Here is a 24,111-nt window from a genome sequence, read left to right as displayed (position 1 = left end):
TAAGGCACATTTCAGCTTAAATGACCAGAAAGACAACTTGAGTGAGATAATATCTTTTATTAGACCCACTTCGGTTGGTGAGAGAGACAAACTTTTGAACTTCAGAATCCTTCAGCTCTGACCTTTCACCAGCAGAAGTTGCTCCAATAGATATTACTTCTTCCACCTTGTGTCTCTAATATCCTGGGACCAACTCGGCTACAACAACACTGCAAACATACGCACCAGAACACAGTTTGATATCAGAACACTGATATATGTATCAGCATCCAGACAGTAGCACTATGTCTCTCTTTCTCTAACTGTATTGAAAATAAAGTTGAAAGAAAATTCTTATGATACATATGTTCCTGGACCTAAAATGTGTTTCAAAAACAAGCAGGTGGATATTTTTGATCCTATCTATTTAGCCTAGTTAACAACTCCAAGTGTTTGGCAGCCAGGTAACATCTGTTTCTGTCACTGCAGGCTAGCTTTATTCATGAAGATATTGAAAGTGCAATCAGCGACAGCAAAGGGGGGAAACAAAAGAAGAGACTTGACACGCTCAGGTAAAAAACTTCCAGGTAGTATCAGGAACAGTCTAGTAGAAAGTAATTTAAAATCATCCTTTCTTTTTCTCCCCCATTCTCCTCTTCCAAACTGTACTATTCTTTACTATTTTGTGGTAATCTTCTGGATAGTATACACCTACCATCAGAGACAACAGCTTGATTTATTTCTCTCTCACTGTCTGAATTTACACCTTCTCCTACTCCAATGTTATACATAACTGTGTTCATTTGGGAGAATGCTGCCACTTCCTCTAGTGGGTAAGAGGATGCATTAAGGATGGGGGAGTGAAGTGCACAAGGAGTTAGTGATGCCTAGTATTCATAGTAAGAGTTTATCACAGAGCAGTCTTTCAAGTACGCCTCTACCCCGATACAACATGACCTGATATAACACAAATTCGGATATAACATGGTAAAGCAGCGCGCCACGAGAGTGGGGCTGTATGCTCCGGCAGATAAAACCAAGTTCAAGATAACGAAGTTTCACCTATAGCGCAGTAAGACTTTTTGGCTCCCAAGGACAGCGTCATATCGGAGTAGAGGTGTATGCTCAATTTACTTACAAATGACAGACCTGTGTACTGCTAACTTTTTACGTCTGACAAAGAGTGACATGTCACATATCTGAGGTTTCTCCGTACGCCCACTTGCTTTTTCCAATAACACATTAGAAGGGAGAAAAATTTTTTTCCAAGCTTCATCTCTGGTTTGTTATATTTCTTTAGGATGATTTCCAAAGCTGACAGCTCTATCCCTCCACCTCCAAAAGCGCCTGCTCCTGTTCCCCCAGGTACTGTCACACAGGTGGATGTCAGAAGTCGAGTGGCAGCCTGGTCTGCTTGGGCAGCTGAACAAGGAGACTGTGAGTATTGCCGGGAATTGACGGTGTTGGTAATTGAGTGATTGGCAATATTCTGGGCAGCATATTTGCATGTTGCCAACAAATAAAAAGAATAATTACAAACAAAAGCTCTGTGAAGATTATGGTAATTGAGCTAAAAATAGAAAAGACCAATTGAATCATCTGCTCCATTCCCAATGGGGCAGATCAGGGCTATTCTCTCTTCTACTCTTTTGTTCACTCTAGTTTTAAATGCCCCAAGCTACCACTTCCCTAGAGAGACAATCTGATGGTCTAGTAGATTTGGCTGTCAGAACCTGAGCTATCTCATTTACCCCAACTTTTCCTTTTCTTAATTTGTGTCAAGGATCAGAGGGGTAGCTGTGTTAGTCTGTAGCCACACAAACGAGGAGGAGTCCAATGACACCTTAAAGACTAACAGTCTTTAGTCTTTAAGGTGCCATCAGACTCCTTGTTGTTTTTCTGAATTTGTTTTACTCCATTTCTGTGATATTGAAATACCCAGAATTGAACATGGTATTCTAGGCACTGTCTATGAAAGTTAACTGAAGTCTGACTGCTGCATGGCCTTGCTGATGTGCATAGTAGTTACTACACAGCATAGCTCAAGGAACTTTGATGATGCTATGATCAGTAATAGGGAATTTGCAAGATCAAACCCTTGCATGGTAAATTTCTCAGGGCAACAACCTGACTATTTTATTTTATTTTATTTTATTTTATTTTATTTTATTTTACTTCTCAGCTAATTACTATGATAAGCTGACTAGGAGACTGGACTCCACTTCTCTTCATTTTTAAGAGCAAATGGTGTGGCTAAATTCGCTGATCATCTTTACAAGTGCAAACAAAAGTGTGTTTCAGAAACATGAATATTTATGATTCATATCTTCTGCGTAGGGCTTCAGATTTTTGACGATAATGGAAAAACATGCTTTCTATCAGATAAAAATGAAACTATTGCTAATTTGGAAATAATGCAACTACTTTCAGTAGAATAGAATATGTTTAAAGAATAATTTTGGGTAAATTGAATTTTTGGAGTTTTTACTTTTAATGGTTTCGTATTAAAATAAAGAAAGCAAAAGAATCCATTATTGATGAAGGTTTTTATCCCATTTTCTGTTTGTTGAACAGAAGTATTCATTAACGAAGTGTACAACTGTGCAGCACAAAGCACTTTAAAATGTCCACAGAAAGCAGTAATGGTCAGAACATTTTCACATACCACCACACAGCATTATGTGCTACATCAAGCAAAGGCTAATTTGTTCTTTTGTTTGAATTTATCTTTGTTAAACGGTGTTTGTTGGTGTTTTTTGTAAAGTGGACTCCTACTGAATTGTGTTCCTGACAGTTATATATATTTTTTTCTATTTGTGTGGATATTTTCTAAATTGTTGTAACTGAAACCCCCCGCAGTTAAGTAGATTCAAGTGCTGTAGCCTTTAATGAAACTATTTTTAAAAATGCAGACTTAGAATGGTTCCCTGTAACATTAAGATTTGCTGTTTTGAAAGAAGAATCACTGAGTCTGCCGTTCCCTACTTGTGCACTATCATCTTATCGCATCATTCCCCCCCCCGCCACCTGTGCCAGCCTCTTCTGCCTAATTTGTCAGTTTCACACAACTGCCCCTATTCCTTTTTCCATTTTGCCCTTTTCATATGGAATGCCCTCCTTGAATTGATGCTTGAGACCACATCCCTTATCCCCATCCTCCTCCTCCAGACCTACTTAGCTGTGATTGCTATCAGAAAACAGTGAAGTAAGGGTGACTAAATGAGGATAATCAACACTTTTATTCACTTATTAGTCAATTTTATATCCTTGTCTGCAATCCTCCACTTTGTCATTTGACTTTGGTCCCAATTCTACACACGAGTAACATAATTCTACTCAGATGCATAAAGCTAAGCATATGTTTAATTATTTGTGGGATCAGGACTTGAGATGGTAAATTCTTCAGGGCAGAGGCTGAGTTGGATACGTTATGTGTTTGTATGATGCCTACCTCAATGAGGCTTTGTTCCGAACTGGCCCCTGGAGATGCTAAGGCAATATAAATTAATAATAATAATAACGAGCCTTTGAGTTGATTAACTCTCACTCAATTGCAACTTGAGCCTGTTTTATTCTGTTTAAAAGCAATATTTTGAGGCGTTTCCCCTTGTGTTCAGTAAAACAAAATTAAAGCCCCAGCTATTACAGTGGTGGACACTTAAGAAATGGGAACAATATTGACTGGATTTAAAAAAAAAAAAAAAAAAAAGCCCAAAGAAAAAACAAACCTTAAACAGGTCATCTGTTTGTATTTTCTACAAATACAAAATAAATCTGCCCTCAAAGATTCTTCATCTCTCCATGCCATTTTTGAATCATAAAGGTTTTTTTTAAAAAAACATAAGTTTGAGTGCAGTACAGTAGTTTCAGGTAGATCGTGTTTTAAATCAGGTATTGAAATGCTTCTTCAAAGGGAACATTAGCATACTTTTCATTTGTCCCTCATTTTCATGAACATCACTTGTCTTAATTGCAAAGTTAACTATGCTCCATACAAATTTGATGTCCCCTCCCTTTTTTAGTGTTGCAGATAATTTACATCAGAAAGAAGGATTCATGAAATCAAAGTTGTAGAAAGAGTTATTTTGCACCAAAGAAAGGAATCTCACAGCATTTTAAGTTGCTTGCATAAATATATATTTTATATTTTGACCCTCTTGTTTTGGGGTTTTTATTGCACATTGTATGTTCCACATTTGGGCCTCAGCAGATTGAGAGGTATGAACTTTTTAGTCTTCCTTGCACTCCTGGAATGGTGGTTCCATATGTAAGATTAGTATATATGGAGCTTTGGCTCTTCGTTTCTGATATCCTTTACTTTGTATGTCTCACCTTTTCTCCCCGCCCCCTGTAGTTGAAAAACCCAGACAGTTCCATGAGCATGAAGAAACAGCTGAGATGATGGCAGCCAGGATTGACAGAGATGTTGTAAGTTAAGATATAAGTTTGTGTGCAGTATTGTTCAGTGCTCTTAAAATGTTGGATGGTTGCTTCATGAACAGGAAGAGCTTTTTTCACAGGCAAAACACAGTTCTTGGTGAGAGTTTGCCAGTCATGCCAAACTGTGATAGACTTATAAGGGGCACAAAAAAGGACTGAAATAAGGCCATCAAGATCAGATTCAGTTCTGTCCTGTGAAGAACTTGAACTGTAGGTATGAGATGTGAGTGCACTAAGATCTTGATTCAGGATAGCACTTCAGCATGTGCTTAAATCCCTTTTAAATCAATATACCTTAAACACATGCCTAAAGTTAAGCATACTGACATGTTCTTCCCTGAATAATGATGGACCTAAGCAAGTGCTTAAGCTTTCCTGAACTGGGGCATGTACCTTTCCCCCACTTGATCTGTACTCTTATGCATTGAAAGGAATTTTTCACATTCATCAAAGAATGTCACATCTACTAGAAAGTGCAACTCTGCATTTCAGCAAGTAATAGTTGTAATACTTTGTTTTAGCAGAGACTATGAAATTACAGCTGTTAGAAAATGGCTCAATAGCATCGCAGGGAAAATTATGTTTTAACAAAATTTCTGCATGTGCTGCGTGGGAGAAACATAGTGTGTGACTCCAAGCTAATTAAATGCAAAATTTAATAATCTCAATACTTACCTTTGAAAGCTTTTAAGGATCACAACTATTGAAAATAGAGCAAAATGAGAGCTTGAGAAATTTGTAATTGTCAGACATAGGGTGAATCTACATAGGCAGTATTTCCTGGAATTAATGTTGAGCATAGGAGACTGCTGCTAGGATGCTGTAAATTTTACAACAAAATGAGGAAATGACTAGCTGTGCTACAGAATAGACTGAGACATTAATGTTGTTCATCTCTTCTGCAGCAAATTCTGAACCATATTTTGGATGACATTGAATATTTTGTTACCAAACTTCAAAAAGCTGCTGAAGCATTTGCTGAACTTTCAAAGAGAAAGAAAACCAAAAAGAATAAAAAGAAAGGACCTGGAGGTAAGAGTTGTTTTCCCTCCTATCCCCCAGGTATTTTTATTGCCTTGTTCTTTAAGTCATTCATGTAGCTAGTGAATGTGGTGGTGTTTCTCTTATTGCATTGTGTTCTGGTTTTTTGTTGTTACTCATTCAGTTTAATTGGACAAGTCACTTTGTTTTCCTGGGCTTAGGTTTGGGCATACATTGAGATCTAAAAATAATTGGGTTCTAGTCCTGCTCCCCTTCCTCATGCAAGCAAATCCTATTGCCATCCTTCTCTGGAAGTCAATGGGAGAAAAGGCAGCAGAGCTAGCCTATGTTAGTAAATATACATGTCCTGAATTACCATAATATCTATATATTTTTTTCATTTTGTTCGCTAGAGGGGGTTCTCACTCTTCGTGCAAAGCCACCACCTCCAGATGAATTTGTTGACTGTTTTCAAAAATTCAAGCATGGCTTTAACCTTCTGGTAAGTAGCTGCCAGCAGCTGAGGCTCCACAGGGCAGGCAGGGGTGACTTTTCCTAGCTGGTCTGAAGTCAGATGCAGCATACTGTTTCCCTGCTGCTACAAATTGGCTCTGAGTGCACCTTGATGTGTCACTTTCACCCACGTGTTTTCAAATATCGCCAGCCACCTCCTGTGCTAGAAATGTTTTTGAAGTTTCTGATTGTGCAGGTGGAAGTGTGGGAGAAAGGTAGATTTGCCTTTTTATTTTAAAATCCAGTTTCTCCGATTGCTCTGGTTACTAACAGATTGTTGTGCTCATGGCACCTCTGCTCCCCAGAGGCACCTCTTGGGGATAGACCCCAGACAGCTTTCTCCTTCCCCCTGGACTGGTGGCCACACTGTCATGCTTTCCCTCGGGCTCTCTACAAGGCCTTCTCCTCAGTAGAGAATTTTGACCTAACAACTCCTTTGCACATCTGCAGCCCAGCACGCATCCACGCACATGGCTGCTAGTGACTGCGCACAGATGTTTGTGTCACTGTTGGGAATGCTTCTTTTGGGTGAGACTAGCCCTATATGTCACTCTCAGCTGTTGCAGCGCCTCTAGAGGCAGCAAGCCTCAAATTGCACTGTCAACAGAGTAATTAGTCCTACTAGCGTAATCCCACATTGCATCCAGTTTTGGCCAACCTGCCTTACTGTAGCCGTGAGAGATGGTGCTTGATTGATTTTGTCTTCAAATCCCCTATTCAGGCCAGGGCTAAAAGCAGTGGCTTTTTGACTGGTTTCATTTCTGCGCAGGGCTGCAGTCCCAATCTCCAAAACACCCACATACACACACACCCTGCCCCCGAGCAGCAGAGACTTTACAGCGGTGCCACATGACTGGCGAAGTGGTAACAATAATAATAAAGTTTAACCCTTTTACATTCAAAGTGTTAACTGGTTTCTGGAGAGGTTTGTTAGGAAAATGTACAGCTCTCACTTGTTTGCTTGCCAGCCTCCACAGTTGTGCTCTTTATTTAGCTTTTCAGTTGTGCTTGTCAGATTCTCTATGCTCATTACCACCGTTAAATATACTAAACAATATGAGTCAAATAGGCCATAGAGAGATTTCTCTTACAAACCTCACTACTCTCACAATGCTCCATCCTGTGGCCATCTCTTGCCCTAAACATCACTAGCCATTGGCAGCCAGTGCTACCCATTCAGGTACCCAGTTTTGGCATCTTCTCCTCAATATGCCCCAGAGCATCACTGGGAAATTTTAATTTCCTGTGTGCCCCCCTTCAGCTATTGGCTTTTTGCTTCAGTGGCTGTGACAGCAGTGCCACTGGGAGAACCTGTCCTCCTCCTCCTCCTCCTCCAGTAACTGAGCCAATCAGCTTTCTTCTATTTCTCCTTAGGGAAATGAAATCCCACTGAAAGGGGGTTGTGCTCCAGGAGGCCTTTGTAAAGGTTGAGAAGGCTACAGGGAAATTGCCCCTACATCACATGCTCTGCAACTGCAGTTGTTGGACTTGAAGCAGGAATTAATTCAGGGAAGTTCTATGGCCTGTGTTATACAGGAGCTCTGACTAGGTGATCCCCTTCTGGCCTTAAAAATCTGTGAACCACTGACACTTTTGTTGGGAAGTGGGAGTGGGTCTCCACCATCTCCATGCCCTTGTGTCTGAGAACACTAGGCTGAACACAATAACAGTGCCTTAGTTGAAGCCTACATAACCTTTTCTTCTCCTGACCCCCACATTCAGCAGCTCTTCCCCACGGACACCATAAAATCCTCTGCACCAGCATCTTTGGTCAACTGTAAGATATACTGTGCTAATCAGCTCTATAATTTATGGGATGCTTGTGTGATCTCTTCTTCCCAAAGGATAAGTGACCCATATTTTTGGCAACCTTTGACATGCTATATATAAATGCAGAAATAAATATAACTAAGGTTCTTTCTCTTAAAGCATGATTCTACCATGTACTATTCAATTGTCATAGAAGTTACCAGTTTGTTTTTTCTCTTTTCCCCTCCTCAGGCTAAATTAAAGTCCCACATCCAGAACCCTAGTGCACCCGAATTGGTTCATTTTCTGTTTACGCCATTAAATATGGTAAGATTTGATCTTCAATGTGTCCTTCAGACCTGCTTTGTTTAAATGCTCTAGAACTCTTTAAAATATAAGGATAAAATTTTATTGTTAATGATGACAGGTTATGAGGAAAAAACACTTGTTATAGAACTAGAACATATTTAGAAAATCTGGATGTTAATTTTGTTTATATCCATTCCTTCATTTTAAATATATCCACTTAGCTAAATTGTCCTTTTTCTAAAGTGTGTGTGTATGCATAGGCATATTTACATTTTGCCTTTACTGATTTTTTTTCTTAGCATTAAAAAAGAAACACAAAACTAATACCTCATATTTACACAAAGTGGAAGGAGAATTAAATATGTACATACCAGAGTGAGGAATACACAGTATTTGCAGGAGAGTTAAATGCTTTTGATCATGGCAATACAAAGATACACATCGCATTGTATCTAAAACCCAAGAAGCTAAATAGTATTAGAAGAGGAATTGCAAAAGTGGGTCCAAATTTCAGATGGTAGAGGAAGAGCGTAGCGATAAGACTATCCAGCCCCAATGGCTTGTCTTGCATCTTGTGTCCAGATTGCATTGACCAATCACAATAATGTTAGCTTTTCAATAGTCTTTTTATAAGTATAAAATGTTTGTTAGCAGTAGCATAACTGTCTTGTACTCAAACATTCCCTAGCGTTGAAGTGTTTAGTCTACATATTCAGTGGAATGTCCCTTTCTTGTGGTCTGTATGCCTCCAAACTCTGGGCTTTATAAGGAAGATTGTGGGTTGAGTTTTACTTCATATGCACATGCACTGCACACAAAAAACTATGTGAAAAGAATATTATTAAGGTTGCAAAGAAAAGTACTCGAAAGTTAGGAAATGCCAGAATTAAATTTGCTGATGGAACCTAAAATCAGATCCCTTTTGCATATGTGTTCTGACACTGTCTTTAATCCCATACTATTTTTTTCCACAGGACCTCTGACTTAGTCATTGCACAGAATAAATGGAGCACGCTTAGTAAGGGGCTATTAAATATTTTTTTCCCCTCGTTGTTCAGTGTGTGGTCCCAGGCCTTATTTACTGCACATGATTCAAAACCTGCTCGGAAGTCAGACTTACTAATTTCCTTGTGGGTTTTCTATGGTACTTGTCACTGTAGTATCTGAGTACTTCACAAACCACTTCACAACTCCCCTGCAAAATGATGTGATATTTTCTAGATGGAGAGCTGAGATGCAGAGAAGTTAATGTCAAAGCAGTCACAAATTGTAGGTGTCCAATTTGAGACACCTCGGACCTGTTTTTTCAGATTACTTAGCAGCAGTTCATATGTTCAAAGCACAGCTTCCATTCACTTCACTTGCAGCTGTGAGTGTTCAGCACTGCTGTAAATCAGACCCCAGGGTCTCAAGTCAGGCACCCAGAAAATGGGGATTGCACAGTGAGTGATCCCTGTGAAAAGTCTGGTTTAAGTGATATCACATGGGAACTCTGTAGCAGAGGCAGAGGTAGAATCCAGTTTTCCAGGGTATTATTCAACTGCCTGAACCATGAGATTGTCATTTCTATTCCTGCAGTCCCCTGCCTCATTCAGCCTAAGTCTCATGCCTTATTTTTCGTTTGTTGCCCTTCATAATCATTTGCCTATTGGGCTCAGTGGCTCCTCCACTTTAAGTAAGTGACTGTTTGTTTTGGGCAGGCCAAACGAGGGAGATGCCCTATAAACAACAGCCTCTTGAGCTGCACAGCCCTGATTCAACCTGGAGCAGGTCCATCATGTTCACTGAGTGAGCCAGGGGTCCTGTGGGAATGGAGAGGGGGGAAGTATGTGATCATGCAATTAATGATTGTATCATAGTACATGTGCACAAAGGGGCTGAATTAAGGTGGCACAAAAAACCTTAGTTCTAGAATTTCCTAACTTTTGAGTGTTTGATTTTGCAATCTTAGTAATGGTCTTTTAATGTGGTGTTTGTATGTAATATACCAGGTTATTTAAAAATCAAACCTCAAAAAAAGAAGGTCCATCGTGTTGCATCATAGTGACACCCACATAGTTCATCAACAGGACTGGCACCTTCAAGATCCACAGCTCAGACCTCTGTCACTTCAACTAATGGAGTGACTGATACCATAGTAACTTGTCATCGTCTCTGTGGGCCAGCACTAGAGGAGGATGAGACATGCACTTTCCCAGTGGGTTTCCCAGATATTTGCTGACAGCAGAGAAATGGTGAGACCTGAGTTCTATTCCGGGCTCTGGAGATCTCTCTAGAGGCCACAGACCTTTTTGCCACCATAAGTTTGTCCTCTCTAACTTGGACCCAACCCACTCTTTTCCTAGCTCCTTGTCCCAGGCCCGTTCTCCATTTCTCACTCCCCAGTCCCAGTCTTCCTCTCTGGGTTCCTAATCCAATTCCTGTCTTCCCTCACCCTCTCCCTGGCTCCTTGTCCCAGTCTCTCTGTCCAATCAGTCCAGCCTCCTCCAATTCTCCAACTCCTCATACAATCTGTGTTACCTCCCTGTCAGCTAACTCCCAATCTCATCCCCTGTTGCCCTCAGTGGCTTCTAGTCCCAGTCTCCTTGTCCAGATGGTCATCATCTCTCCGAACTCTGTCCTCTGTCCCCCGCTTCCACTCCAGTCTTAGTCTTACTAAGCTCCTTGTTCCTATCTACTCCTTTCTCTTACCCCTGGTCTGGTTCTTATCCCTTCTTCATTTAAATCAGATGGCTTCCTCCTCTGTCCTGCCTGGTGTCAGCAGGGAAGTCATGGAGAGCACCAGAGAGAGGTAGGCTCAGGCTCCCCGTTCTTAGTTTTGGTGCCTTGTCTTTGTCTGGCTGGGAACAGCAATTGTAGGGAAGCCCTTTGGATTCCCCGTAAAGCAGATTCATTCATGCTGTAGAGATGGTGCATGTGCAGTCTGGTCAGCAGTAGGAGCTGAGAGTGGATGGGGCATGGCGAATGCTCATGAAATCTTAGGATAGTTTAGCTTGGAGAGTTTAGCTGCTGAAATCTAAGACATTTTTATGAGCTTGTGTGAAATGAGAGATTTCAAAGGCTTATAATTTGGCCAACTATGGGTAGATTTTCATAGAAACAGCAAAAGGCCAGATGCAAAGATCATCTCCTCTGCTAAATTCTAAATTCCTGCTCCAAAGCACAGGGGTGCTAGAGCGTCTCAAAAAAAATTTTTTTTTTTGACATGGGCAGAAAAACAAATTTCCCTACCCCTACTCCTGGAAACTGCTGAACCATTTTGGCCGAAAGTTTCCCCTTCCCCACAAAAAAAATAATCAAAACAACAAAACACTACATGAGCCCTGAAGCAGATACCTGGCATGGAAAATTTCAGTTCAGACACTTAGTCTGGTAAAGTTATAAGCTACTGAAAACAGGGTCTTATCATGGGATGTATTGAGTAACCTTAATAACAGGTAGTTCCCTTCTCCTCTGTAGTTTTGTTTATTGGCTCTTTCGCCACAGACTTATATTGTGTTCCTGCTGCTTTTCATACCCCCTTTTCTCCCCATTCCCTGTTTCTTCCCTGTGTTCCCCATTTATTCCTATCCTTGTTTACTCTTCGTTTTTTACCAAACGTGTCCCAGTCATCAATCTTGACCCTTATTTCACGTTTTTCCCCTTGGCTCCGGTGCTAGTTGCCTTGTAAGCCTGATCATATTACTTTACTGATTTGGATGATTCTGAATGGATGGTTGGGCTCCCTCATGGAACGCCAGGCATCATCTTTACATTGCTTCATGAAAGAATTTTTACACAGATCCATTACACAGACATCTGAACTTTCCTTTACTATATTAAATCTTTGACCTGCCCTGGACAAGATGAGCTGGAAGGGCACTTCAGTCATCATCATTTTCAGCTTGTCTACACATCCAAGTTGTATTCGTTTAACTTAAATTGGTTTAATTAAACTAGTACAACTTTTGTGTGAGATCTCTCGTATGCTGTATCTGTTTAAATCTGGTTTATAGAAATTTAGCTTACGTCAGTAAATTTACAGGCACAAGCTCAACTATATGAGCCAGTTTAAACAGATGTAAGAGTGTCTGCACACAAAATTGAACTGGTTTGACTAAAAGGTGTGGTTTTATACAGATGTTGAGCTTGTGTACATAGTGGGAATCAGAGGTGTGTAAATTGTAGAGCGCTCCAACATATCACTCTTTAAATCCCCATGGTGTGCAGTAAATGTTCCCAGATGCACTTGATGTAGTCCCATCAAATAGGACTACATCAAAGTGCTCTAGGTGTACACTACTGCCTTCTGTATGCAAGCTCTTAATTAAATGGTATAACTTTGTGTGTAGATCAGACTTTGGTCTTGTATCAGGCAAAAGCCACCAATAGAGTGGGTGCCTAGAATTCTTCCTGCTTTACATTTTACATGGTTTATTATTAGAACTGATTCTCTGTTACCCCTCAATAGAATAAATAGTCCTTTAAAAAAAAAAAACTTGATTTAGGTGGTGCAGGCAACTGGAGGTCCAGAGCTCGCTGGTACGGTACTCAGCCCTCTCCTAACAAAGGATACCATAGATTTCTTGCGTTACACTATCAGTAATGAGGAAGGACAACTATGGATGTCATTAGGTGACACATGGACCAAAGCCAGGTATGAAAATATCTTTGCTGATTTTATAGATGATCTTTGAATATATATTTGGATTTATTATCATAGTCTGTATTGACCAAGGAAGCAAACTCCCCTTTAGTAGTCTACATTTTTGCTTGCTTTGAGCCTGATCCAACTCCAATTAAAGTCAGTGGAAAGATTCCCATAGAGCTCAATGGGAGTTGAACTGGGCCCTTTAAGAATATGAAAGGACGTGTTGGAAGAATGGGGACAATTACAAACATTGATTTTATTCTGTCTGTGATATTGGAAGGATGGGGCTGAATTACATATTCTCTTGCCCACCTTTTTTCTGAATGGTCCTTTCCATTTTTTTTCTCCTTCTATCGTCATTTGGTCATCAACCAGCTGGATTCAATTAAATATCTATTTCAAGGGTAGTGCAGCATTTAGTAACAACAACTACAACAAAATTATATAAATAGAATTAAAAATCAATTTGTACTTTGAACATCCCACAGATTATTAAAAGCAGAGACTTGCAATGATTTTTAATGCCTCTGAAGCATCTTTATAGTCCTTAAAAAATTTAATCTTTTTCTTACAAAGTGTCATTGAGTGAATGATTGAATCGCACTGAAGACTGAAGATCTACCCTTAAGGGATCCTAAATTGTGAAATAATAGATTCAGCTGTGCTTATGGTTAGGGACTCATAAAAAATGTGACCTTTTCATGCATGTTGCTGTTGAACTGTAGTGTATATAAATATAACAGTTTTATCTAATTACTTTTATGGTCTTGGGCTTACATAAAAGCCTTGCAAACAGAACTTCTAAAAAAGCTGGGATGAATCAAGTATCTCTTAAGCCTGTGGCCCTTTGAGGTTATGGTGATGATCAAAAAGGGGGTTAGGGCTTGCGTCAGAAATGTGTCCATCCACCCCCTCAGAGAGCAGATCAAATGACTAACCCTCAATCTACGTAATTAAAAAAGACTGAATTTATTACTGGTAAAAACTGCTGCATTAACTGCTCTGGAATCTGAAGGCCACAGATTAGCTGATGAATATCCACAGAATAGAAAGAGCACAGGCTTTGGTAGTGCAAAGTTCATCATGGTACCCTGCTTTCTTGAAGTGGACTATCATTAGGGGCAAGAATCTCCAAGCCTATTCTTCCTTTGGCCCTTTTACTGAGACTGCTAATAGAGGTGCCAGCTGAGATGGTGCTTTTTTGTTTTGTTTTGCTCCTGGTTTGATAGGAACTGGACTGAGCAAATCAAACTCCTTTTGCTGCCAAAGAACAACTTCCAGTCATTACTGACCTAGGCCCTGATCCAGCAAAGCCATGTCAATCCTTGCAGAGATCCATTGACTTCACTGGAACTTCAGGAAAAGGGATTATTTTGATTGGTCAGAACCCTATGCTGGAACTGAACTAGTGACATAAATAATAGAACTCATTATCCTGTTGTGAATCCTCTGTGCCATCCAGTTCCCTAAAAAAGGCAATAATTTAATTCAAAGAGCAATATGCGGTGATGGTTTGGGAGGAATACAGGAATGTAAATGAAGGGCAGGCAAGCTTTGAACCTTAGAAATAATGGTGGGACTGGCCCCATGTTTCTGTTGTGCTACTGTGCTGGGCAGCTTAGCTGTACTGTGCCACTAATCAACAAGATGATCGTTAAAAACCCAGAGTCTGCTGATCAGCTCTAAGTTAACATTGACATGCCAGTGTCCTGTGAAATACTAGCTGCTCCTGCAACTGGTTTGATAGCATTTGTCACCTTCATCATTTCCAGCAATGCCCATAATGAGAAACATTAAAGGAAACTATAAAGTGCATTCCTGGGGCCCATTTCTCCTTTAAGAGGCAATAATTCAAACTGCAAGACAGTGTTTTTTATATATAGTACATAGGCACAGAACACCGTGAAAAACTCCTTGAGATACGGTGAATTCAGATGGTGAAAGTCAGTGGATCTCTAAGGAATAATACGGTATTTCAAAAAAAGGAATCTGTATCAAACTTCAGTTCTGCAAAAGTAGTGATTACATTTACTCTTGTCGGTGTGGGGTTTTATTATTAATAATAATTTTTTGTGTGACAAAAGAAATTGCTATTATGGCTTTCTTCTTCCTAGTTTTAGCTAAGTCCCTGTTGCTTGTCAGCCTCTGTTTGCTTGGCAGATTTCATTTTAAAGCATGCATCTCCTGTGAACCCTATGCATATTAACTCCCCAGACAGAAGGGTATTGTAATACTTTTGTTTTCAAAAGATAAAACCAATCCCATGCTGCTTTGAGATTGGTCCTCCTGCTATCCATCTTTCGCATTGCATCTGAACTTGTATGATCTAGCCTGATGTTGGAAGATCCTAGGGGCAGAGACAGTCTCTCTGTGCTATGTAAAGGGGGAACATAGATATCCTCAGTAAATAATGCTTCCTTCTCTGTAATTAGAAGTTCCTCATGAGTAAACAATTGCAAAGCATTTCATGAGAACCTGCAGGATTGACTATTGAAAATAACTTGTGCAGATCTTGATATATGCCTCTGCCTTCTTTATACAGAGTGGACTGGCCCAAAGATCAGTTTATTCCACCCTATATTCCACGCTTCAGAAATGGTTGGGAGCCTCCTTTGCTGAGTTTCATGGGAGCTCCAAATGAGCAGGAACTTAATCAGTTGGCTGAGTCTGTGGCAAATGTTGCAGAGCACCAACGGAAACAGGAAATGAAAAGAATGTCAGCTGAGGTAGGTTAATTGCTGCAGTATTTTGTGAAGTAGGTGGGAGACCAGACCAACTGTTCACTCCATGAACGATACCGTCTTAAGAGTTGCACTGTGTAATGGTGGTGCTGCTAATGAAGAGCACGTGGAGCTAGATTCTAATGTCATTGTCACAGTGTAAGTTGGGAATAACTCCAGTGAAGTCAGTAGCATTGCTCTAGATTTAGCCTGTACAACAGGTAAAAGCTGGGCTCGTGCAGTGGCTAAAATATAGGGTCTTATCATGGTTCCATTGAACTCAATGGAGTTTTTTGCTACAGTCTTAAATTGGAAGTGGAGTCCAGGATCTAAAGAGTCCTTTTTTCTCTCAGATACATGTGCTCAACTCCTATAGCTCTCTCAAAGTGACACAATATTATGTAATACAGTAATCTGTGTGTGTAAGATAACTATATTTGCCCACTAAAAGATTCAGGCTCATGAACACCCACTCCCATCCCTTTGGTTCCCTTTCAAACTCTTAATAAACAGATGGGCCCATTCATAAGGTTCGCAAATCTGAGCTCTGGGGAACCAAGGATGGACATGTACTCCAGAGTGAAAGGGCTTTTAGGGAGAGTCCCCTACCATCAGCCCCTCAATGTTTAATTGGGATTTGGTCGGGAAATGTCCTTTATTTTGCAAGAAGAGTTTTCAAGAAAACAAACATTTGTTTGTATTCATCATTTTCCTGGAATTTTTCAGGGTTTCTTTATGGGAATTTAAAAAAAAACAAACAAAAAAAACCCCAGTTTTTGGCTGGTTTTGCTTGTTGAAAAGGCATTTTCCAGTATGTAAAAAGATGTAGTTATCATTTAGGGTTTTATAGGTTAAATCAATCCTTTTGCTGTCTCTGGGGCCCTTACGTCTGTTGTATATATTTAAAATGAATACTGCTTTCTTAAGAAATGCTGATACATTGTTGGTTGGCAAATGTTTTTGTGGCAGAGATGCCTATACATAAAGGTATGGATGTCCAGGGGAGCAGTCAGGGAGATGAACAAGATAGGATAAGAAGTATCCCAAATGACACAGTCTCCTGAAGAAGTCATACGTGTTTCCCATTCACTTATTTTGAACACCGCCTGACTATTTCCCCAATATCTAAACTGCCCTTGAGTCCTTCTGGTGTTTTTTTTGTTGTTTTAAAATCAGACTTTCCTTTTTTAATTTAATGCTTTTCTCTCCTTGTTTTCTGTGTGAAAGTGCAAAATAAACAACCTGAGAAAACAGAGAACTGTGTCTTCTAATCTTTTAGTCATAATCATCAGAGGTATCGTTTGTAGTTGTATTAAGTTAAAAAATATTCCAGATAGAAGTGTGATTTTTAAGTTGATTGCACTCCTTTAAACTCCTATGACGTTTTGATTGGTAATTGGTTGGTTGATTAGAAAAAAAGAAATAAACTTGTTATAAAGAAGCTTGCAACACTGAGGCTGAACTCCTCAATTTCTGGCTGCCACTGAATCACTGTGTGGTCTAGGGCAAATCATTTAAACTTGCTATACCTTGGCTTCCTCACTGGTAGCATCACTCTCATAATACCTGTCTCACAGAGGTGTTGTGAGACTTCATAAATATTAAGTGCTTTAGGGTCCTCAGATGAACGATGTATGAAGGTCAAAATGTTATTTGTGTGTATTATAAAGACAATATAAAAGGTGATACCTAAATGCTGCCTTAATTACCAGTCATCTGTTTTGCTGTATGGTTATACTTGACAATAGCCAAAGAGCAAAATCAGATGAGAGATGATGGTGAAAATGTGTATTTTCCTGTTGGTATCTCCCTGAAGTGCACCCATTTTTATTCATGTTATGTCACTTTCAGCAGGTAGTCAGCTGGTAATTGAGGCAGTATGTGAGATTTCCCCCTTTTCATGACAAGAGATCCTATTAACAATCACTGACACTGTGATCCAGTGTCAGTCAGGTACCAGCATAACACAGCTCAGACCTCGTCCTCCTGGGGTCCCTTTCTTCCTACAGGGCATCCTTTTTCAAAAAGAAATACTACCCAGTGTTAAATAATGATATGCTTGCTGCTCCCATGGTTACGGTTCCTTACCTTTACAACTAGAGATTGATTTGGTGTCTAGCAACGTAGATCAGAGATTGATTAATGAGAATATTTCCCATCCCTGAATTTTAAGATACAGTTGTATACACTGTCTTTCCATTGAATGGGGTTGAATGTGCAGTCAGTTCAACAATAATTATTTCAAAGGAGAAACTATGATGAAAACACTGTAGATTTGTTTGATTGTTGCTGTGCTGTTAGGCTCTTTTCCTTGGATTGTGAGCTTTTGGAGGCAAGGATGGTTTTACTTTGCCTTTATGGAGCATGGAGCACAGAGGGGAACCAGTTTGATTAGAGTTCATGGGGGCCACCACAATGCAAATAATTGTGTGTGTGAACTAAGGTGACTTACTCCTTCACAGTTGTTTCTTCCATACGTACTATAAACAAGTATGGTGTTTCTAGGAGGTTGTAATACTGCTGTTACTCCAGACGTTTTCTAATTTTGGTGGTGATAATACTTCAGAGGGGTATTGTGAGGCATTTATCAGATGCACAAAACTGAGGCACAGACAGGGTATGTGAATTGCCCAAAGTCACCCAACGAGTAACAATCAGAGCCAGGCTCAGATTTTTGCTAGCTCCTGGTTCACAAGTCTGTTCTCAATTCACTAGACTCTGCTACTTTATCAGTGCCGTATTATTTTCCCCTATGTTTTGATGATAGCGGGAGGAAGGGAGGCCTAGAATAAGTGGCTTTAACTGCCTACATGTAATAATCCCCAGAAATTAACTCCTTAGCCTATAGCTCTGCTTTTTGGAACTGGGTGGTGTTATAATTATATTAACAACATTAAAAATATTGTCATTGCATGTACAGTGGGTTATTGGCATGTATGCAGTGGCAGCCATTCAAGAAGGCCTTCTAGGCCCTCTAAATGTACTTTTCAATCTTCAACAAAGATTTTAATATTTCTATGTGCTGTTGACACATTCACATTAAACTATGATTTATTTAAATCCTGAAACCGCCACCCCTGCTCTCGTTGAATAGTACTTTCTGTCTACACAGCTCCACTGACTTCATTAGGATACTTACAGAGCAAGGTATTACTCAATGTAAGGGTGGCAGAACTGGGGCCATAGAGAATAAGATTGTATACTCCTAAAATAAGGTAATGTTACTGAGTAGCTCTTATTCCATATACATACTCATCATTGTGTATAGTTTATCTGAGTTAGAATGTCTACAACCAGAAAAAAGGCTTAAAGCCTGATGTGGCTTGTTTTGTTAAGATATATCCAGTCACAGTTTATAAAATTCAGCTGCTGTAGGGATGTTTAAGTGATAATGTGGATTTTATACCAAAGAACAGTCTTGATGCAGAATATCAGCTGCACTATTCATGCAATAGGTTGAGTTAGGGATGCAAATTTTTTATTCTTGTGCTTCTGATTTCTTTGCTCATGTATTAAAAATGCACAAATTATTAAATTTTCATGGCAGAATAACAAATGCCAGAGAACAAGGGAATGTAAATGCTGACAGAGAACTTACAGGTGTCAGATGATGTTGCTGTAATCAGTTAAATAACTATGGCTGTCTTTGTGTATGACGTTAATCCTTTTTGTTTTCTGTCTTCCAGCACCCCAGTGTCCCAGACTATCCTCCATCTGATGGGTATGCATTCAGTAACACAGTTTACAAAAGAGGGCCTCTGCCGGACCAGGGGGCAGCTGTTGCTGCCTTTAAACAAACTGTTAGCCGACATGTAGATAGGTAACATTGAATGGACATCGTGTATAGAGCTGTGGATAACTGTACCAATTTATCGCTATTAGGGTGGAGGTGTCTCTGTTTATTCTTCTATTTCTATGTCGAGAGTGTGCGTCATTTCCAAAAGGAGACAGTCCTCCCTGTAATACAGTGCTTGGCTTGGCTTTGTTTAGTGCTGATTATATAAAGCTCCTTTAGAGTACTCTCTGCACGAGCACCCATTTAAAGTCCTCTTTATACACACTGTTAAATGGGTGCTTCTGTCAAAAGCAATAAATTAATGGAAGTGGGATTTTGAGCATTATCAGGCTGAATCAGAACACAGGATCTTTTAACACGGACTTAACAAAACGTATTTCTGGTTTGTTTCCAAATGTAGAATGACATTTACTCTGTTTGGAAATACAAAGAATTGCTTTGCCATTCCTTGGAATTTTTTGTTGCTCCCCCACCCCACCCCTAGTTTTGATTCTTAACACCCATGTTTAGAATAGGAATCAAATCTTTCTTTTCCCTGTGCTCGTTGTGGAATTACACATGCAGCTCTGAAATTGTAGCAAGTGGAGACCAAGCACAGTGTAAGGGAGTGTTTTTGCACAAAGGAGCTATTCCCTTCTCATCTCTTCAGCTTTGTCTGAGTAGATTATGATCAGATCCACTGAATCAGCACCTTGGATATGTGATGTTGGGTTCTCCAGTTAGGCCGTGTCTGTATGGGAAGGTTATACTGCTACAAGTGAAGGTGTAAATTTAAACAAATATAGTTATACTGGTCCAATGTAGACACTCATTCCTCTATAAAAGTGCATTATTTTTGGTTTAGCTCATGTTACTTGGGAAGAAGTTTAAGCTAAACTGAAAAAAGTCAATCTTCTCCAGAATAAAAATGCGTACACAGTAGAGATTGTACTGGTACAACTATATGATATATTTGATACCATTTTCCTGTGTAGACAAGGTCTTAGCTATGTGGGAGGGGTGAGAGGGGGAGGCTGGTAAAGTCCTTATAACTGTTGTGTTAACTAGTTGATTTCAAAATTGTGTTGAAGCAATTGTGGAGAGATGTGAGAGTTTAAGTGGAAGGGGTTAGGGAGAAGGGTGGCCTGGAGAAGAAGAAAACAAACTGCCCATTTCAGTTGCAGGTTGCATATTCTCAAGCACTTTTAACTCGCTTTTTATTGATAGAAGCTAAATTGGTAATTTTTCAACACTTCAAAGTTAGTTTTTGTAATGGAAGGTGAGTTGATATTGGCTGCTGGACCACAAACTGCTGCTATAAACTTCTTTAACAAAGAAGGGTTCCATGTAATAGCCAATTTAAAAAAAAAAGAAAAAGGAGAGAGAGAGAGAGAGAAAGGGAGAAGGACGCTTAAATTGAATGAGCCATTCACTAACGGGCTAGGGTGTGTAACGGGAGGCGACTGATGCATACTGCTTGGGTGGTGGAAGGCAGTTGCCTTTTGATCTCAGGGTGTATCAGTAATGGACACCTTGGATGCCTGGTTTACATCATCACTCTGACACAGGAGGACTAGTGAATATGCTTTCTAATAAAGTTGTGTGGTGTTTCAGCATACGTGTAAATCCAGCTCCAGGAGCCTCCCAGTCTGCTTGTGCTTGATTGTGCTTTCCTAAAATAAAATAAGCTCATTTTTTGCACCAACATTTGTAACATAATATCTGAGAAAGCTTTGCAACCAGTTGCAGCCTACATCGGAAAATGCAGCATCGTATCTAATTGGTAATGTGGTGGAGCAGCAGTGAAGGTGCATGTGCAGTGGGCAGGTTTCACAGAGAATAATCAAGCATAAGTAGACTGGGAGGATCCTGGTGCTGGATTTGAAAGGTGGGATTTTCACTGGCCTCTCTCTGCTCTAGGAAATTCACCACTGGTTTCAACAGGAGCAGAGTTAAAGCTGTACTGAAAGCTTTTGAAAATCCCACCTGGATTTTTTTTCTATTGGGAGAGTAATTGGAGCGAGGGTTAGAAACTGCAAACAGTGGGATGAGTTTGAAAAGGCAGCACAAAAATGTGTAAGGACCATCAGGAGGGTATTAGTCATTCATTGAAATGGCAAGAAGGCAATCAGAAACTGCATAAACCAATAAAGTGGTTTAAAAGTGAGTACAAAATAGGCAAAACTGATATTGCTATCCTCTCCTTTGACTTTGTAATGACTTAATTATGGTTTTGGGTATGAACATTGTTCATATCATGTTTTCCCTTTCCTCCCTCACATGTGCTAATTGCTTTCAGTGTATTGTTTTTTCTTTCAAACCTATATATAGATTTACAATCTAATTATGACTATGCCTTTGTTCTGCTCTTCAAGTAAAATGAGACAGTTCTCCACAGCCAAAAATAGCTAGGTAACTACTGGAGTACTCAAGGATGTGCTTGGGATCAGTAGTTACAATCAGTGAACCGCCAACCGCAAAAATTCATTCACCTCTCCATGGTGTGACGTTACGTCCAGCATTTCAAAATCATTATTTGTTTACTGTTTACATTATCCACTAGTTCATGAACTCTTCTACACGGTGGTTTTGATGTGCATGTCATTTGCTTTAGGTGCATATTGCTTTTGTTTCTTTTAGATGCTTTTGGGGGGGGGAAGCTTTTGACCTCAAAGACTTGGTTGTACAGCTGAGAACCAACTAGCTCACTTTCCAAAAGGAACCTGGACAGATCTTTCCTCATGAAACGAGAGTGCTGTACTCTGTATTCTTCATCCCACTAAGTTTTATATGAATCTTACCTTTACCTGCTCATAAGACATTTTAAATTCTTGCTTGAGGTAATGACTCTGGGCTATTAGTTTATGTGCAGTCTTATGGACAAATAAGGAAATTTACCTGTGGTGGACAATTTTTGACATTTGCAATTTAGTTTGATTGGATTTAATGCTGAAAATCATTCATTCTGTCTGCAGTCACTGAGGCATTACAAACAATTGATTTGAAATGTAAATTGTGATGCACTCTAGAGAGTGCAGTCTCTCTTTAAGCAAATAAGATGCTTTGTAAATTACTACAAATTGTAAACCTTTCCCAATATATCAGTTTGCTTTATTACACAAGACAATTAAATCCAGTATAATCTTTTACAGGAATACAGCTATAAATCTGATGCATGCATTTGATTTATCTTAATGCAATGACATCTGCTAATCTCTAAATTATTACAGTACTTACTGCAAGTTCTGAGCTAACCATTGTTACCAACTCTTGATGTCTATGAAACTCAGTTAATACTTTGTCTTTTGCTGGCTCTTTAATGTTGTAATGGGTGATTGTACTGTGCATTGGTAAATTCTATGGCAGTAAAGTGCCCTAAAATAGATTAGCAGGATACAGCTTGCTTAAATGTTTTATTTTTTAAATTGCTTGCTTCTCTTGCAAGTCTAGCAGAATAATGGTTGGGTTGTTTGCTTTGTAGAAATTATGAAGCACACAGTAAGGCACAGCCCAAGAGATATGCCAGATCCAAGTATGACTTTGTGGCAAGAAACCACAGTGAACTTTCTGTCTTGAAGGATGATATTTTAGAGGTAATGTAGTACACAGAAATGAAATTTCTAATACTTCCCAGAACTGAGGGCATCGTCTCTGTGGGCAATGTGAAGGTTTTGGGTGATGACTTCTGACATGCTCATCTGAATTCTTCTGTAGGAATATGGAAAGTTCTATTATTTTGCCTTGTATCTTAGTCAAGATGCATGGGGATTCCATGCTGACCTACCACTTGTTGCTATAGACCTCATCTTTAATAATTGGTTGGGATTTCACAGCCTTCTGCCATATGAGTTTTAATACTAATAATCTTTGTATAACAAGAGAGCCTAGAGCCCTCATCCTTCCAGTCATTGTTCATACACATAGCGAGGGACAGTCTCTCCCTTGGAGAGATTATAATTTAAATAGACAATCCAGGCAACAAGGGGGGCGAGGGGAGGAAGGAGAAACAGAGGCACAGAGAGATAAAGTTCTTGCCTGAGCTCTTGCATAGCAGTGGCAGAGTCAGACCTGGGTCCTCTGACTACTAGCCCAGTTCCCTATTCTTGGAGCAATGCTGTCTCTCCAACTGTTTACCTTTCCAAAATGTCATGATATCCTTGGGTTATTGATATCCTTGGCCAGCAGTTTAGAATGCATACGTTCACCTTTAAGGGTGTCTCACCTTCTCACACATATCTCTCTGCTTACTTCCACTATGCCCCTTACATGGGGAATGCCCCATCTGAACTGATCTGTAAGATCACTCCTCTTTTTTCCTCTTCCACATCCCACCTCTGCTAACTGCCTCAAAGAAACCAAGCCCTTATGGGCTATCTCTAAACTTGGAGCTGGCGGGTGTGATTCCCAGTTTGAGTAGACCTACCTGTGTGAGCTCACAAATAGTGGTGTAGCCCCAGTAGCATGGGCAGCAGCAAGCAGCAGCGTGGGCTAGCCACCCAAATACAAACCTACTGTTACTCAGGACAGTGAGCCCATGCCACCACTTGAGGATGCCTGTACTGCCGTAGCTACGCTACTGTTGTTCACAAATGAGCTCAGCTAGAGCTAGCAAGAGTGTGTCCATTCAAGCTGGGAATCACACCCCTAGCTTCAAGTATAACTGCAGCTATTGAGGGACAGAAAGAGATGGTTGGTACTTCATAATATATAATTTTAAAAAATTGCACTTAATCAAATATTCTTTTTTTATTTATGTCGATCTCCCTCCTGCCTTTATAGATCACTAGTTAGGCTATAAGATCTTTGGGGGAGGAACTGTGTATTTATACCTGTAAGTATAGTGCCAGCTACATTAGCACCTGAATCCTGAGTTAAACCACTAAATGCAAATATTAATTATGGTGATACAAAGGGGGGGGTCTACAGTGATTCCTTTGAGGCATCAATAAGAGCTGTGTCTTGGCACTATAATCAATTATTTGTATTTCTAAAGTGTTCTCGACTATTGACTGTGG

At 39.8% G+C, this 24,111-nt stretch overlaps 1 protein-coding gene across 9 annotated transcripts in view; it reads left to right on the top strand.

Moving 5' to 3' along the window:
• EPS8 (epidermal growth factor receptor pathway substrate 8) overlaps positions 1-24,111 on the top strand; it is a 225,423-nt gene that overhangs the window by 166,748 nt on the left and 34,564 nt on the right. For 8 of the 9 annotated variants that reach the window (XM_050968357.1, XM_050968385.1, XM_050968349.1 and 5 more), the window contains 10 exons: positions 469-551; positions 1,280-1,416; positions 4,334-4,407; positions 5,325-5,451; positions 5,814-5,902; positions 7,915-7,989; positions 12,459-12,607; positions 15,144-15,327; positions 19,008-19,141; positions 22,578-22,689. In XM_050968357.1, coding sequence (XP_050824314.1) covers positions 469-551; positions 1,280-1,416; positions 4,334-4,407; positions 5,325-5,451; positions 5,814-5,902; positions 7,915-7,989; positions 12,459-12,607; positions 15,144-15,327; positions 19,008-19,141; positions 22,578-22,689 — 1,164 coding nt within the window. The remainder of the gene's footprint in view (positions 1-468; positions 552-1,279; positions 1,417-4,333; positions 4,408-5,324; positions 5,452-5,813; positions 5,903-7,914; positions 7,990-12,458; positions 12,608-15,143; positions 15,328-19,007; positions 19,142-22,577; positions 22,690-24,111) is intronic. The other variant, XM_050968413.1, reaches the window with a different exon arrangement.

This window comes from Gopherus flavomarginatus, chromosome 1 (genome assembly GCF_025201925.1).
Source record: "Gopherus flavomarginatus isolate rGopFla2 chromosome 1, rGopFla2.mat.asm, whole genome shotgun sequence".
Lineage (NCBI taxonomy): Eukaryota > Metazoa > Chordata > Testudines > Testudinidae > Gopherus > Gopherus flavomarginatus.
The sequence above is the reverse complement of the archived record's forward strand: the minus strand, read 5'-3'. Positions and strand labels throughout refer to the sequence as shown.